The sequence below is a fragment of the Corythoichthys intestinalis genome, chromosome 17 (assembly GCF_030265065.1).
Source record: "Corythoichthys intestinalis isolate RoL2023-P3 chromosome 17, ASM3026506v1, whole genome shotgun sequence".
NCBI classification, from domain to species: domain Eukaryota; kingdom Metazoa; phylum Chordata; class Actinopteri; order Syngnathiformes; family Syngnathidae; genus Corythoichthys; species Corythoichthys intestinalis.
The window spans coordinates 33,653,884-33,666,944 of record NC_080411.1 but is presented as its reverse complement, the minus strand read 5'-3'; the positions used below and the strand labels follow the sequence as shown (position 1 = coordinate 33,666,944).

The 13,061-nt window shown below is 42.2% G+C and overlaps 1 protein-coding gene across 2 annotated transcripts in view; it reads right to left on the bottom strand.

The window, feature by feature from the left end:
• The window catches only part of ogdhb (oxoglutarate dehydrogenase b), a 20,877-nt gene extending 7,816 nt beyond the window's left edge, over positions 1 to 13,061 (bottom strand). The window contains exons 1-20 of one of the 2 annotated variants that reach the window (XM_057818290.1): positions 13,004 to 13,061; positions 11,372 to 11,591; positions 10,765 to 10,902; positions 10,582 to 10,675; positions 7,842 to 7,957; positions 7,623 to 7,777; positions 7,342 to 7,488; positions 7,185 to 7,275; positions 6,927 to 7,106; positions 6,727 to 6,855; positions 6,461 to 6,640; positions 6,240 to 6,392; positions 5,583 to 5,685; positions 5,368 to 5,496; positions 3,566 to 3,716; positions 3,353 to 3,480; positions 2,366 to 2,544; positions 1,609 to 1,680; positions 1,411 to 1,536; positions 965 to 1,037 (exon numbers count right to left, since the gene is read on the bottom strand). In XM_057818290.1, coding sequence (XP_057674273.1) covers positions 965 to 1,037; positions 1,411 to 1,536; positions 1,609 to 1,680; positions 2,366 to 2,544; positions 3,353 to 3,480; positions 3,566 to 3,716; positions 5,368 to 5,496; positions 5,583 to 5,685; positions 6,240 to 6,392; positions 6,461 to 6,640; positions 6,727 to 6,855; positions 6,927 to 7,106; positions 7,185 to 7,275; positions 7,342 to 7,488; positions 7,623 to 7,777; positions 7,842 to 7,957; positions 10,582 to 10,675; positions 10,765 to 10,902; positions 11,372 to 11,539 — 2,512 coding nt within the window. In that variant the 5' untranslated portion in view covers positions 11,540 to 11,591; positions 13,004 to 13,061. Of the gene's footprint in view, positions 1 to 964; positions 1,038 to 1,410; positions 1,537 to 1,608; positions 1,681 to 2,365; positions 2,545 to 3,352; positions 3,481 to 3,565; positions 3,717 to 5,367; positions 5,497 to 5,582; positions 5,686 to 6,239; positions 6,393 to 6,460; positions 6,641 to 6,726; positions 6,856 to 6,926; positions 7,107 to 7,184; positions 7,276 to 7,341; positions 7,489 to 7,622; positions 7,778 to 7,841; positions 7,958 to 9,269; positions 9,380 to 10,581; positions 10,676 to 10,764; positions 10,903 to 11,371; positions 11,592 to 13,003 lie in introns of those variants that run through there. The other variant, XM_057818291.1, reaches the window with a different exon arrangement.

Genomic DNA, 13,061 nt, shown 5'->3' with positions numbered 1-13,061 from the left:
TCGCTTTCTTTAATATTTACTTGAATATTTTTATCGATGGGTTGTTGTGACTAAAATACAGTGACTGCTATTACTGATTTTGCACAGGAGTTCAGATGTTGCATTGTGTGAAAGGCTGCTACTGTGTGTAAAAAAAAAGAGAAAGCCCTGGTCTCATTCAAATCACCAATTAAATGCTCTGATCTGTTGTTTGTTTTTTTTTAAAAGAAATATATATCTAAAAGTATTTTCATTTGACTTCAACCAGGAGTGACACAAGAGCCAATAAAAAGTTGTTTAATGTCTGACCGCTTGTGTTGCCTCATGATTCATGAAAAATATGCTTTGCTTTAGAATTTTAATGCATCCCAGGCTTTAAGGCATCGCAATGCATTGCCGAATCGAACCGAATCGAATCGTGACCCTCTTAATCGAATCGAATCGAATCGAATCGTGGCCCTCCGAATCGTAATCGAATCGAATCGTGAGGGCAGTACCGATGCACACCTCTAGTGTTTAAGCACTTTAAATGTAATAATTATAAGTTTTAAACATGTTACTGTCCCATAGAATTATTTTTAAACAAGAAAAAAAGCAGACACCCAATCCATTTAAAAAAAGTAAAGAAAAAAAGAAAAAGAAAAAAAAAAAAGCTTTTTATTAAATGCTTCATTGAGTGTCCACTCAAATCCGCTCCAGCTGCTCACCTACACACAATGAGTTGCCACAGTACCTGTTCAACAAGTTAAACGACAACTGACGCATGCGGCCCTTTGAAGATCAAGTCTCTGGCAAGGGCAAAGGTTAACCGTCTGTCAATCATCATTTACTGTAATAAGGAGGGAGCGAGCGTGAGACTATGCGATCGGGACAGCTCATCTGTATTTTTTTTTTTAACTGAAAAAAAAATCCGCGATGGACTGAGGGCGCAAAGTTTGAAGTGCCAAGTAGCGAGGGATCACTGTATTCTGCCACTTGTACTTACCTGTCAACATGAGGTCAAAATTGGATCGAGCCTCCGGGTGGCGCAGAAGGGATTTTGGCGTGAACACAATCAGCTGTTGTGAAAGAAGATGAGTTTTAGCGTGATATTTACATAGATATCACACCCAGGGGCGGAGCTTGGGGGTGTATGGCCAGGATGCGTGTGTAAAGGGGGCTTGTTTGGGCAAGGGGAGGGGCTAAAACCAATGTAAGATGATGTGCATAGCTGCAACATAGTGTTTATGTTATGTTACTAGGAGGGTTGTCAGCAAATGAAAATGTTCAAATGGGTTGGACGTCTATCGCCTTCATTGGGAACCAATGAGTTGATAATATTATATATGTATTTTTTTATATTACCATAATAGTCATTTGTTGTTAAGATTCGAAGGATATTTGGATTTCAAGAATGAGTGAGGTCAATCGAACACATTTGCAGCCACTGACCGGTTTTCTGAAGGGTAATAGGATCTGTCGGCGGAGAACGTGGAAATAGTTGGCAGGGGTGGAGCAGTTGACAACAATCCAGTTACACTCATACAACTGCCGAACAGCAAAGTCGTCGTGCTGCCTCTGCGGAAGTGAAGTGATAGTTGAGACTCAGCGAAGCTGGCAAGGCGATGCCAAAAATGAATACAAACTCACCGGGAGCACATCGGGGTCGTCGTTGCACATCTGGAGAAATCTTTCGGGTCGGGCCGACGAGTGCTCGGGACCCTGAGGACCACCGTTACTTATCATTGTTACGAAACGTATTTGGGACTACATTTAATGTGGGTGGTTTTAATAATATGTACTCAACTTGTACCTAATTAGCTTGTAGCTATTTCTTGTCTGAAATAAATTAAAATAATAATAAATTAAAAAATAATAAATTTTAAAAATGAAAAACTCCAGAAGCTGCCATTGACGTCTTTCACTGTCAATGGCAGGGAATGGGTTAAATCAGTAATGCAGAATGGTCCCTAGATGTGCCTGTACTAGCAAACTAGGGGTGTGATAAATCACCACACAACGCAAATGTGGTGGATAGATTATTTAACCCCTTAAAGCCTGAATTTACAGTTAAAAAATATACATAAAGCATTGGAGGAATACATAACTACAGAAAAATTGTAATAACACAAAAGCACTAAACATAGAAATTTAAACTGGAAAATATACTTAAAAATGAGAAATTAAAATTGAAAAAAATCCTAAAAAGATAAAAATAAATTAAGAAGAAATAAAAAGTAAAGAAGAAATAAGAAATAAAAGATTTTAAAAATTGTTAAAAATACTTAATAAGTTTAATAGGTTTACATTTTTGAAACGTAAAGGATTTTAAAAATCTTTTATATAGTTTAAAAATATATATATTTTTTTTTTGACGATCCACTCAAAGCGTTGAATTCCAACGTACCATTCCTTCCATGCCATGAGGGAGCAGCAACACGATGCCGTTTTGTCGTACCCACTTGGCCTGACCTGAGCTGACGAACTGGTCGATGATGCACTGAGCCGTGTTATGAAAGTCTCCGAACTGAGCCTCCCACAGAACCAGCGCGTCGGGGCTGGCCATGGCGAAGCCTAATTCGAAACCTGAGCGCACACAGGATGGAAAACAATATCGGGGGTTGAGGTTTACGAGTAGGGTTGGGTACTGAAACGAGGTATCAAATTGGTACCGGTTCCAAAGCAACCGGTGGCAACCAGACCGAATAATAGTGAACATTTGGCTGCCTGACCATACGTATCCTCTGATTGCTTGCTTGTATTCATAATGCTTTGTAGGAGCTAATACCAGTTCTGTAGATGTAGTCACATGATGTCTTGAGTTCAGTGTACTCAGCTATTGCTAATAAGATGAGCTAGCTTCAACATGTGTTGTATAACTGCAGTTTCTTTCATTGCCCGTTTCTGCCCCGGAAAAACATAATTTGTGAGTTATAGTATATTCTGACTTTGTTTTCAATAACATATGTGTGATGCACATTTGAGGCATGATATTTCGTTTCTTTACATTTACAATAACATAAGTGATGTAGCACTATTGTGAAATAATATTTTGTTTGTTTACATTTGCAGTTAAGTTGCAGTAAGATTGCAGTCAAACTTAACTACATTTTTACATTGCAAGTTCTGCTCTGCTCTTCACATTAACTCATTGGCTACAATCGACAGCGATAGACATCCAATACATTTGAACTAGGAGGGCTGCATTCGCTACTAGTCCTCGGTTCAACAACCATTTAAGCACCGGAACCATTTTAAATAGTACCGACATAGTCAAGGCTATCGGATAAAACCTAAACGATACCCAACTCTAGAGAATTTAGCAGATCAGGGTTTGGAATTGGAGGTTGGAACGAAGGGGTTTACGGCAATGCTTGCGCACCCTCTCACTCACCGAGGACTCCATATTCCGACAGCGAGCTGTTGCAGACGGTGTATGTTGCCTGTTCGCTGGAGATGTGGTTCATAGGGATGCAAGTCTTTTTGTCCACGTTTTGGTCGTGAAGGACGTGATGGCGATGGCTGTCACGTCAAAGAAACAAAGCAATGATAAGTTGACGGCAGGAAAATTTGGAAGAATTTTCTCGCTGCTTGTGTGTGCATTGACCTGAAAGTCCCCCTCTCTACATCCTGACCACTCAGACGAACGTGGATGCCTTGATTGAGTAGAGAGCCCAAAGCCATGTATTCGCCCAGCGACCAGTCGCACACTCGCTGGTTGACCATGTCTGCACGACCCTTCAGAATGCGACTCAGACCTAAAACGCCACATGACTGGCTAAACAAACCAAATCTGGAGCATGACTCAGTACTGACAAGAATGTATTTGGGTGCCTTGAAGTCTTAATGGGGTCAGGTTTAAAAAATTTTTTTTTAAAGGGATCCTCTATTTTTAAGACAAATGTTAGTATGAGTTATAATAATTTGATATTAAAACCCCTCTTAATGTTTTTGTTTTAAGAAAGTTTTTAAAATTATTTTAAGTGATAAGTCGCCATTCTTGTTACGTCGCAGTGCGTGACGTCACTGGTCCCGTTGCCGAAATTCCAGCGTGTCACTCGTTAGCTTTCCCAACATGTCGTCGGTTCTACCCTTCCTATTTGAACCAAATCTGAAAAGTGAAGAGCAGGACAGCACTGTCGGTCGTTCACAAGACGAGCTTCAGGGAAAAATGCGTGTTAGCAAATACCTGATAAGACAAAAGTTGGGCAAAATTGGTGATGCAAGAGTGTATGCTGTTTGGAACTCCGGTTGGGAGCGAGAGTGTATACTGTTTGGAACTCCGGTTTTATTAGCAGATATTCAAGGTAAGCATATTGCGTTTTCAAACTTATCCCAATATAATTATGTAGATTGTTAGCATCCAGAGCTGTCGTGTGCTTTACATACAGTATAGGCCAAAGAGCACACCTTGTGTAATCCATGTCTTGTACATTGTAACGCGTGGTAGCTAGGATACGTGTATAAAAGTAGCGAAAAGGGGAGAAGCTTCCACTATGCACATTTATTCTCAAAAAAATAATATTTCCACCTTGACCACTCTTCACTCGGGAGCTCAGCAGTAAGCAAACACGCTTTCCCTGACGAACTCCAACATTGTTGTGAGGTCCATGTCAGAGTCTCTGTCGTCACTGTAGCGTGCCATAGTGCTTTAATTATTTAGTATGATTTGGGGAAAACTCCCACGAAGAATAGTCAACATAAAAGATAGCAATAGTAATCCAAATCAGTGTTTTTTACTCAATCAAAGATCCAGGAATTAGACCGATCCCATGGCAATGTCGCAGCCGTCGATTCCACAAAATAGACTGATCCGAAAAGCCGCTGTGGGACCGACGAATCAAAAAAATGGACAGATCCGAAACCGATATTGCAGACGTGGTGGGACCGTCGGATCCAGAAAATAGACTGATCCCTTACTTGACTGAGGATCCAGGAAAAATGTTCGGACGCCAGTTGTAATGCGTGGTGGGTAGGGTACATGCATACAGGGACCAAAAAGGGGGAGAAGCTTCCACCAATGCACATTTATTCACTAAAAATAATAATTCCACCTTGACCACTCACTTCACTCCCCTTGTTTCCATTTGACTGGAAATTGCATTCAAAAGCAGCACATCGTGGCATTTTACTTCGCGAGTTTAGGCAGCAATAAGCAATTGTTTAACACGCTACACATTTGGAAAGATACCAATTATGTCATCACTGCGAGCCCGCAAACCATGGCGCCAACTAACGGTCAAAATATGGACTAAATATTATAAAATATTGCCACTGATTTAACATTTTATGTGTTTCTAACAACATATTTTAGTACAAGAGAACAAATGTGGTTTATTAGAGCCTACATGTATTTAAGTTAGAGGATCACTTTAATGAAACATGAAAAATCAAGAGCGGAAGCGTTACCTGAGTGGATGGTAAAGTCTTTCATGGGGACGGAGGCGGCCACCTTTCCAATATGGCAAAGCTCATCCTCCGAGAGGCCGGTGGATGGACAGCTCATAGTTTTGGGACGTCCATCCGCTGTGAAGAAATCTAGCGACATATTGAATACCTTTAAAAATGAAAAACATAATCGTCTCTTGGATGTTGCATGTGTAAGTGGAAAGTTGGTCTTCTACCAGGCCAGGGAGAGTCCAGCCAGTGTTTGATGTGCAAGATCTTCTCATCTTTTGAGCGAGCATAGGCTTTTTCGCACATGTTGTCGTACTTGGCCACTTCCTCCTGAGAGACAGAAATAAGCCCTCTGGGTTGTGTTAAAGTGACAACAGAGAATAAAAGTACAAACAACAAAGAATAAAAACGTATCCAGGGATGCATACTGAATGTTGTATCCGGACATGATATTTGATTGCAAATTTAATCAATGCTCAATTGATTATTTTGCACTACTACAGGTCACCAGAAATTCATCTATCACCGTCAGTGGGTGTTTTTTTTAAATAACTGTTTTTAAGAGTCAATTCCTCTTTTACTAAGTACAAATTTAATTTTTCAATCTATGCTGTCTAATGTCATCAATGGCTGCCGACGCAGTAGGGATTAGATGTCTATCAACATCAATGGCAGTGAAACATGATCATGGCAGAAAATTAGTTCAAAATAGATTAATCGGTTGAGAGATTTTGCGATCAATCAGTGTATCAGACATGATGATTTTTCTATTAATCTAAATTTGCGATTACAGTTATCCAAGCATTCTAATGCCGTCAATGGCTGCTGTTCATGAATGGTTAAACCTGTAAGCTGAAACATCCACATGGAAGTCAGACGTTTACCTGGTACTCCTGAGTGGTGACCACTTTCTCTCCGATAAGCCTTTGCGCAAACTTCTGCAGGACGCTCTTTTGCTTTTTGATCTGCTTGTACATCAGCGGCTGGGTAAACATGGGTTCGTCCATCTCGTTATGACCGTTCCGCCGGTAGCATACCTGAAGGAACGCTTCCATTTTGAAACCCATGCGAAGGTAAACAATACGCAGACAAACCTATCACCTACCAGGTCCACCACCACGTCTTTGTGGAATGTGTTCCTCCATTCCGCCGCCACGTTGCACACATACATGACTGCCTCGGGATCATCAGCATTGACATGGAAGATGGGCGCGTTGACCACACGAGCCACGTCTGTGGGATATGCAGACGAGCGAGCCATCCTGGGATCCGTGGTAAAGCCGATCTGTACTCAAACACACTAATCAGCTATGGGCTTCCCTGGGCTTTCAATAAACGTGAACCTTCGGCAGCCAGGCGGGAATCTAGCACCTGGTTGTTGACCACCACATGCACGGTACCGTGCGTGGTGTAGGATGGCAGGTCTGACAGGTGGAAGGTTTCGTAAACAATACCCTGACCGGCGAATGCGGCGTCGCCGTGAATAAGGATGGACATCACCTGAGAAAACATAAAAACATAGCATACACGTCTGACTGGATGGCGGCTATCACATGCAAGACCAAACCTACCTTCTTTCCCTCCGTGTCACCGCTGTAAAACTGTTCAGCTTTGGTCTTACCCTGGACCACAGGGTCCACGGCCTCTAGGTGAGACGGGTTGGCCATGAGCGACAATGTGACCATCTTGTCGCTGATTCGGTTTAACCTCTTGTGGAACATTCCCAGGTGGTACTTGACGTCTCCGGAACCCTGTGCGCACAAAGCAAATTTTGCTAGTTTGGCGACACTGTCCTTGCGGGCACACTTGACAACACTTTGGTCTCGGACCTCATCTGTAGCCTCTAGTTTTGGATCAAACTGGCAGAAGATCTGGTCCAATTCCTTGCGGATGACGTTGGCAAGAACGTTTAGCCTCCCTCTGGACACAGACGTGTGTCAAACAGCACATGAAAAACTGATGAAGAACTTTGACTTCTTTCAGAACCTGTGCGGCATTCCCATAATGATGCTCTCCACTCCAATCGCGCTCGATTTGTCAATGATGGCCTTGAGGGCTGGGATGAGTGATTCGCATCCTTCCAAGCCAAAACGTTTCTCTGATGACCACTTTCTCTGAAGAAACTCTTCAAACCTGTCGAGAGGTGCAGAAGTCACATAGCCCTTAATCACAACAGTCTCAAAGCGCTTCACGATTGTTGATATAAAGGACCCCCACAAACAGCCTTGCATCAAGCTCTTCTTGTGCCTGCGAGCATCTTAATATACCTTGTGGATTGGATCATCCTGGCCAGCATGATTCGCTTCTCCTCCGCGCTAAACTGCAGGATTCCTGGGGTTTCGAACTTCTGTCGGATCCACTGACACTGCTGTACGTCGTTGATGAACATATACTCCACTCCGATGTGTTGGCAGTATGCCTCCTACACAAGAGGAAGGTCAGTAACGCGGCATTACAGTAGAGGAGCCTTCGGCTGGTGTTTTTACCTCCAGACGTCGAATGATCTCCCTGAGTGTCAAAGCGTCCTCGTTGCCACCAATGAATGTGGTTTTCGGAAGGCGGAAAATCTTGTCCAAGTCCGAATGATCTAGACCATGAGAACCTGTAGGCCATGCCCAGGGTCATCACAATATAGAATTGTCCACTGAGACCAATGAAGATGGCATCCATTAATGTACGGATCTCAGAAGATATTACGTAAGGTAGGGAAGCTCACAATTTCCTGTTCACCAGGTGATTCCAGGATAGCAAATGTCTCTTTTCTCTCTGAAACATCTGACTATATATACCTTACCTAGACATCAATATAGAAGAGCTTACTCAGTAGCTGCCATTGAGGAACGTTTATTCGCTGCCACCCTCTATTTCAAATGGATTGGACATCTACTTGTGATGAACGAATTGAAAATCACAGCAGAAGAATGACTGGACGCCACACGATTGGACGTCTAGCATCATCTTGGGAAGGACGACAGGCACTTCCTTTTTTATTTTTTTTATTTTATTTTTTTAATTCGTAATTTTTTTTTTACAGCGGCGTGCGTAACTGGCGGCCATCTTGGGTAGGGTGACCAACAGTTGGAAACTAGATCTTAAGGTAACATATTGCACAGCATCGTTCCCTACTACCGATTACGTCACTTTAGTGTCGTATCGGTATCGGTGCAACACTAGTATGAAGCAGGAATGCTTCTGTTTGTCTGTCTGCTGGCTGGAGGCCAGCTTGTGTTTAACACAACGGTGCATGTGCACTGAGATAAGAAACTTGCACTGCCAGCAGGAAGAGAGTCCAGGGGAGGAGGAGGCGAGGCTGAGTGATATGTCAGTCAACTCGTGTTATTTAAAACGTCGTTAGACTTTCACCCCTGTTCCTTACGCTCCACCCATCCCTGTCATCACACAAGCAACGCAAATGTACTTCATCCAAGGAGGTGCTGATAAGAAACCTTTGAACCCGATGCTGACTAAGCAACATGGACTACAGTCCCCTTACACATACAGTTATACATGCGTGAAAAGTTAGGACTGGCTCATGATTAAAATCAAGGTGGGACCTCATGCACATGCAAGGCCTGAGTACTGTATATTTCAAGTCTTAACCCTTGTTCCTATCTCCCCAATAAACTAAAGACTGGCTACCACGGTAATGCTAAAAGACACAGTAAGCCTGTACTACTTTTTAAACCTGGTGTTGAATCTCAATTGTTAATGAAACCAAGAGACACCATAGAAACATTCCGTGCTAATCGTCTAATTGTGTTGTTGTTATTGTTAACGTGGAAAACGGGGGGCCTAAGTTCTTTGTGTCTACGGCGACGCACAAATGTAAACGTAGCACATACACGCACAAAAATGATTACTATGTCACAGTAAATGAGCTCATTACACTAACGTTTAGCTAATACAGTATTTACCTGCTGTGAAAGGGTTATGAATGATTCTGATTAGTAAAAAATGTTTAAAAGCTAACTAGTTAATGAGGTTGTTGGTGTGTTGCCCCACCAATCTCTGGATTGAGCAAAACAGATCAAAGCCGTGACTAACTCGGAACAAATACGTCTTTCGAAGCTACCGAATTTGCCACTATCTAAACTGTTTTTTTTTTTTTTTTTTTGCTTTAACCAGTGTTTTTCCGCGATCATTTCTTTGGGCAACCAATATATGCCGATGCCAATACTGTACCGATACCACAAAGTTCTGAAAGGAGATTAGAAACATTTTACTGCTTTGCTACTTTTTGGCACCCAATAAAGATTCGCATACCCTGCTGCGCAGTGTCCAATACCATGCCGTTTAAAAAATATACATATACAGTCTAAAGCATTTTTTTCCGGTGGTATTTGATATGACTTGATAATTTGTTGCATTAAACCTTTGGAGCACGATTTTTACAACATCGTGTTATCCATATAGCACATACCTGAAGTTCGCCAACCAGTTTTACGGGTTCGGTCATGCCAACTTCCGCATATACCGCACATTGACTTTTGATTATCGTGCTAGTCAATTATACCATTCAATTTAATAAGAATTTCATAAGATAGGATGTAAGAACAGTAATAGGAAACATATGATAATTACTGTTGCACCGAGACCATTTTTTTTTGGTTCCCGATGCAGATTCTGATAACAGCTGTGTGGTATCGACAAATTCTGATACTGTACTGATACCATTTTTTAAATATACTTTTTTTTTTTTCATCTTTAAATACTAAATTCCTGCATACTCACTTGACTGTAAAGTAATTGCTATCAAGGCTTGGTAAGACACTGCTTAACTTGTCTGCCATTGACAACGCTAGATGGTTCCATCCATTTGAAGTGAGAGGGCTAATAGCGCAAACACCGGCCAGCTTCAGGTGGATTGGATGTCTACTAGTGATTAACTAGCCATATTGGCTAGAGGATGAACAAATTGAATTGTTTAACTTGATTGGCTGCCATTGACAGCACTAGCTGGCGGGCATCCTGGGTAGGGCAACCATAGTTTGGAAACTAGGTCTTAAAAAGTAAATATTGCACAGCATTGGCACATTATTTAGGTATCAGGTACTCCATGAAAACAATGACGTAATATTAGTTCTGTATCAATACCCATAGTAATAATAACTACGATTTAATTTTGCATATAACGACACGATTTATCGCCAGGCGATTTACATTTGTAATCATTGCCCCGCCCTAAGTGGTGAACTGTAATCCAAAAACAAAAAAAAGATCCCTCACCAACTTTTTGCGACCCGATGCTACACGGAGCGTCATCCAAGTCCACGCAGCTGATTTCCAGAGGGTCCAACTTGGCGATGTGATGACCTCGCACCTGTAACGACACTTTACGTTGTACCAAGAGCTAGCAAAGCTAACGATGACTCCCATAAATCTTGTCGTCAATACTATGATGCATCGTACCTGGTAAGTGCGTATAAGCGTGTGGACCGCCAGATGGTCTCCCACCAACTTCTCCATGTCAGTCTCGGTGCTCGGCCCCCGAAGAGGCATCGGGCTACGGTGGGCCGCGTGGGTCTTACGGAATACCATGTCCCATGACTGCACCAGAGAAAAGACAACCTTGGACCCACACTCTTTAATGGATTCACACAGTTCCAACCTTGAAACATTCCAAAAATTCATGCGACACAGGCTGTTTTCGGATTTTGCCCTTAATGTTCACAGTTGTGCCAAAAACATATCTTTTTGTTTTGTTTTGTTTGACAAAAAAACAGCCTCATCCATTTCCAAAACATTTAAAAATTTCAAAATGCTACTTGTCCTACACTTTTTGTCACATGATTCACACATCCAAAAATTCACAAAATCAAGGTGTACAAGTTATCAGGCAATTTTGGGCATACGGTTCCGTCAAAATTTGACAAAAACTTCCCCATACATTTTCACTGGCCCTAACCCTAGATGACCCATCCATTTCGATTGGGAGCCTCAGTCAAAATAAACTGGATGTCTAGAGCCATCAATTGCAAACAATAAGTTAAAAGAGTGCCTTTGGAGAAGTTTGTACCTGGTGTACGCTGGCGGGCTCCTCCAGCCAAGCCAGGTACATCTCCTCCACGTAGGTTCTGTTGGCGCCGTTGAGAAAGGCTCTCCGGACCGGCCTGTGAGTGGACGTCCAGGGAACCGACGTCAGGGGTCGCAGCCCAGCCACAGCCGAGCTCATGAGGCGATGCATCGGAAAAAACAGGCGTCTTTCAGGCGACTACTCAGGGCTCGTATTCGCCATGCTGCAAGCCAAAGCAAAACACACAGAACACTCAAAGTTTCCCCCAATAATTGTAAAAAGGTGGCATTTTGAATGTGATCATTTGAAAATGATCAAACTTAATTTAGAAATAAAATAATATTTAAAATTATTAATAATAATACGTTTTAGTAGTAATAAACATAGTACATTCACGTGTTCAGTGCCTTTGACAACAACAGACGCCCAATCAGAGACTTTCAACCTGCGGCTCAAGAGCTACTTTTTTTGTACTTTTTCTCCTCCTTAAATGAGTTTGTATCCAGAAAGATCGGCATCAATGCCTATCAGTTAAGTATAGTGGGAGCTTGACTACTGTTACGAGTGCGTATTTTTGGAGTTGCGAACCAACACTTGGTTTGTGTTCCTTCCGAGCAAAGGTTGAGAGTTATGGGCGACCTTATCAGTGTATGTGAATTTTGCTCATACCTAAAATTTGGGGTAGGTGGGGGGAAAAAGGAGCAATTTCAATGTGGCAATTCTCCAGCATCTGCTGATGCCACTCAATATGCCACGCCCCCTTGAAGTTTTTTATTTTCATCTTAACTCAATGGCAGCTAATGGTTTGAGAGGTTTGTACATTGGTTGCCATTGGCAGCGATAGATGTCTGATCCATTTTGACTAGGAGGCCTGGCAGCGATCCAGCAGTCTACTATCATAGTCTATAGCCGCCAATGGCAGTAAAGCATGATCATTCAATGCTTGCCATACCAGTTAAAACGGGTTTGACATCAATGGTAGTGCATGAGTTAATGCAGGGGTGTTAAACTGGTGACCTGGGGCCAGAACCAGCCCGCCGTATCATTTTGTGTGGCCCGCGAAAGTAAATTACGTGCTTCGACTTCATGTTTTTTTGCTAAAATAAAATTAGCCATCAATGGTAGCCAAATGAGTTAAAACCTCATATGGGTTGGCCAACATAATGGAACGAATTAACTCAGTGAGTAAATTAGCAAATGTTAAAAAATAAAAAAAAATAAAAAAAAATACATATACAGTACAGTATGTAAGGTTTTGCTTCTTCGTGACTCCGCCCAATCCGTGACGTAATGTCGGCCAACTCGTTCCCATATTAATGTCAAAACTGCATACATACAGTTAATAAACGGACACAACGCCTGCAAAACGGCTCCCGACGACTGGAGGCGTAAAAATCAACCTTTCAATTTTTGTTTTCAGTCGCTGACAAAACACCCATTCAAAATAAATAAATACATAATTAAACGCGCGCACACGCCGTAAAAATCAAGCGGACGTCCTGAAATGTGCTTGAAGTAGAAACGCGTTCCAAAGTTGGAGCAAAGCGGGCAATGACGTCATGATTCATTTTGGCAGTGTAGCCTGAAGCTAACTTTGAATTACGAGCACGAAAAGACGTTCGTGTACTTACTTACCTGTGAGTGTTTGTACGAGTCCCGCGGCGTCCTGTGCGTGTGTGAGTGCGGGCGGGCG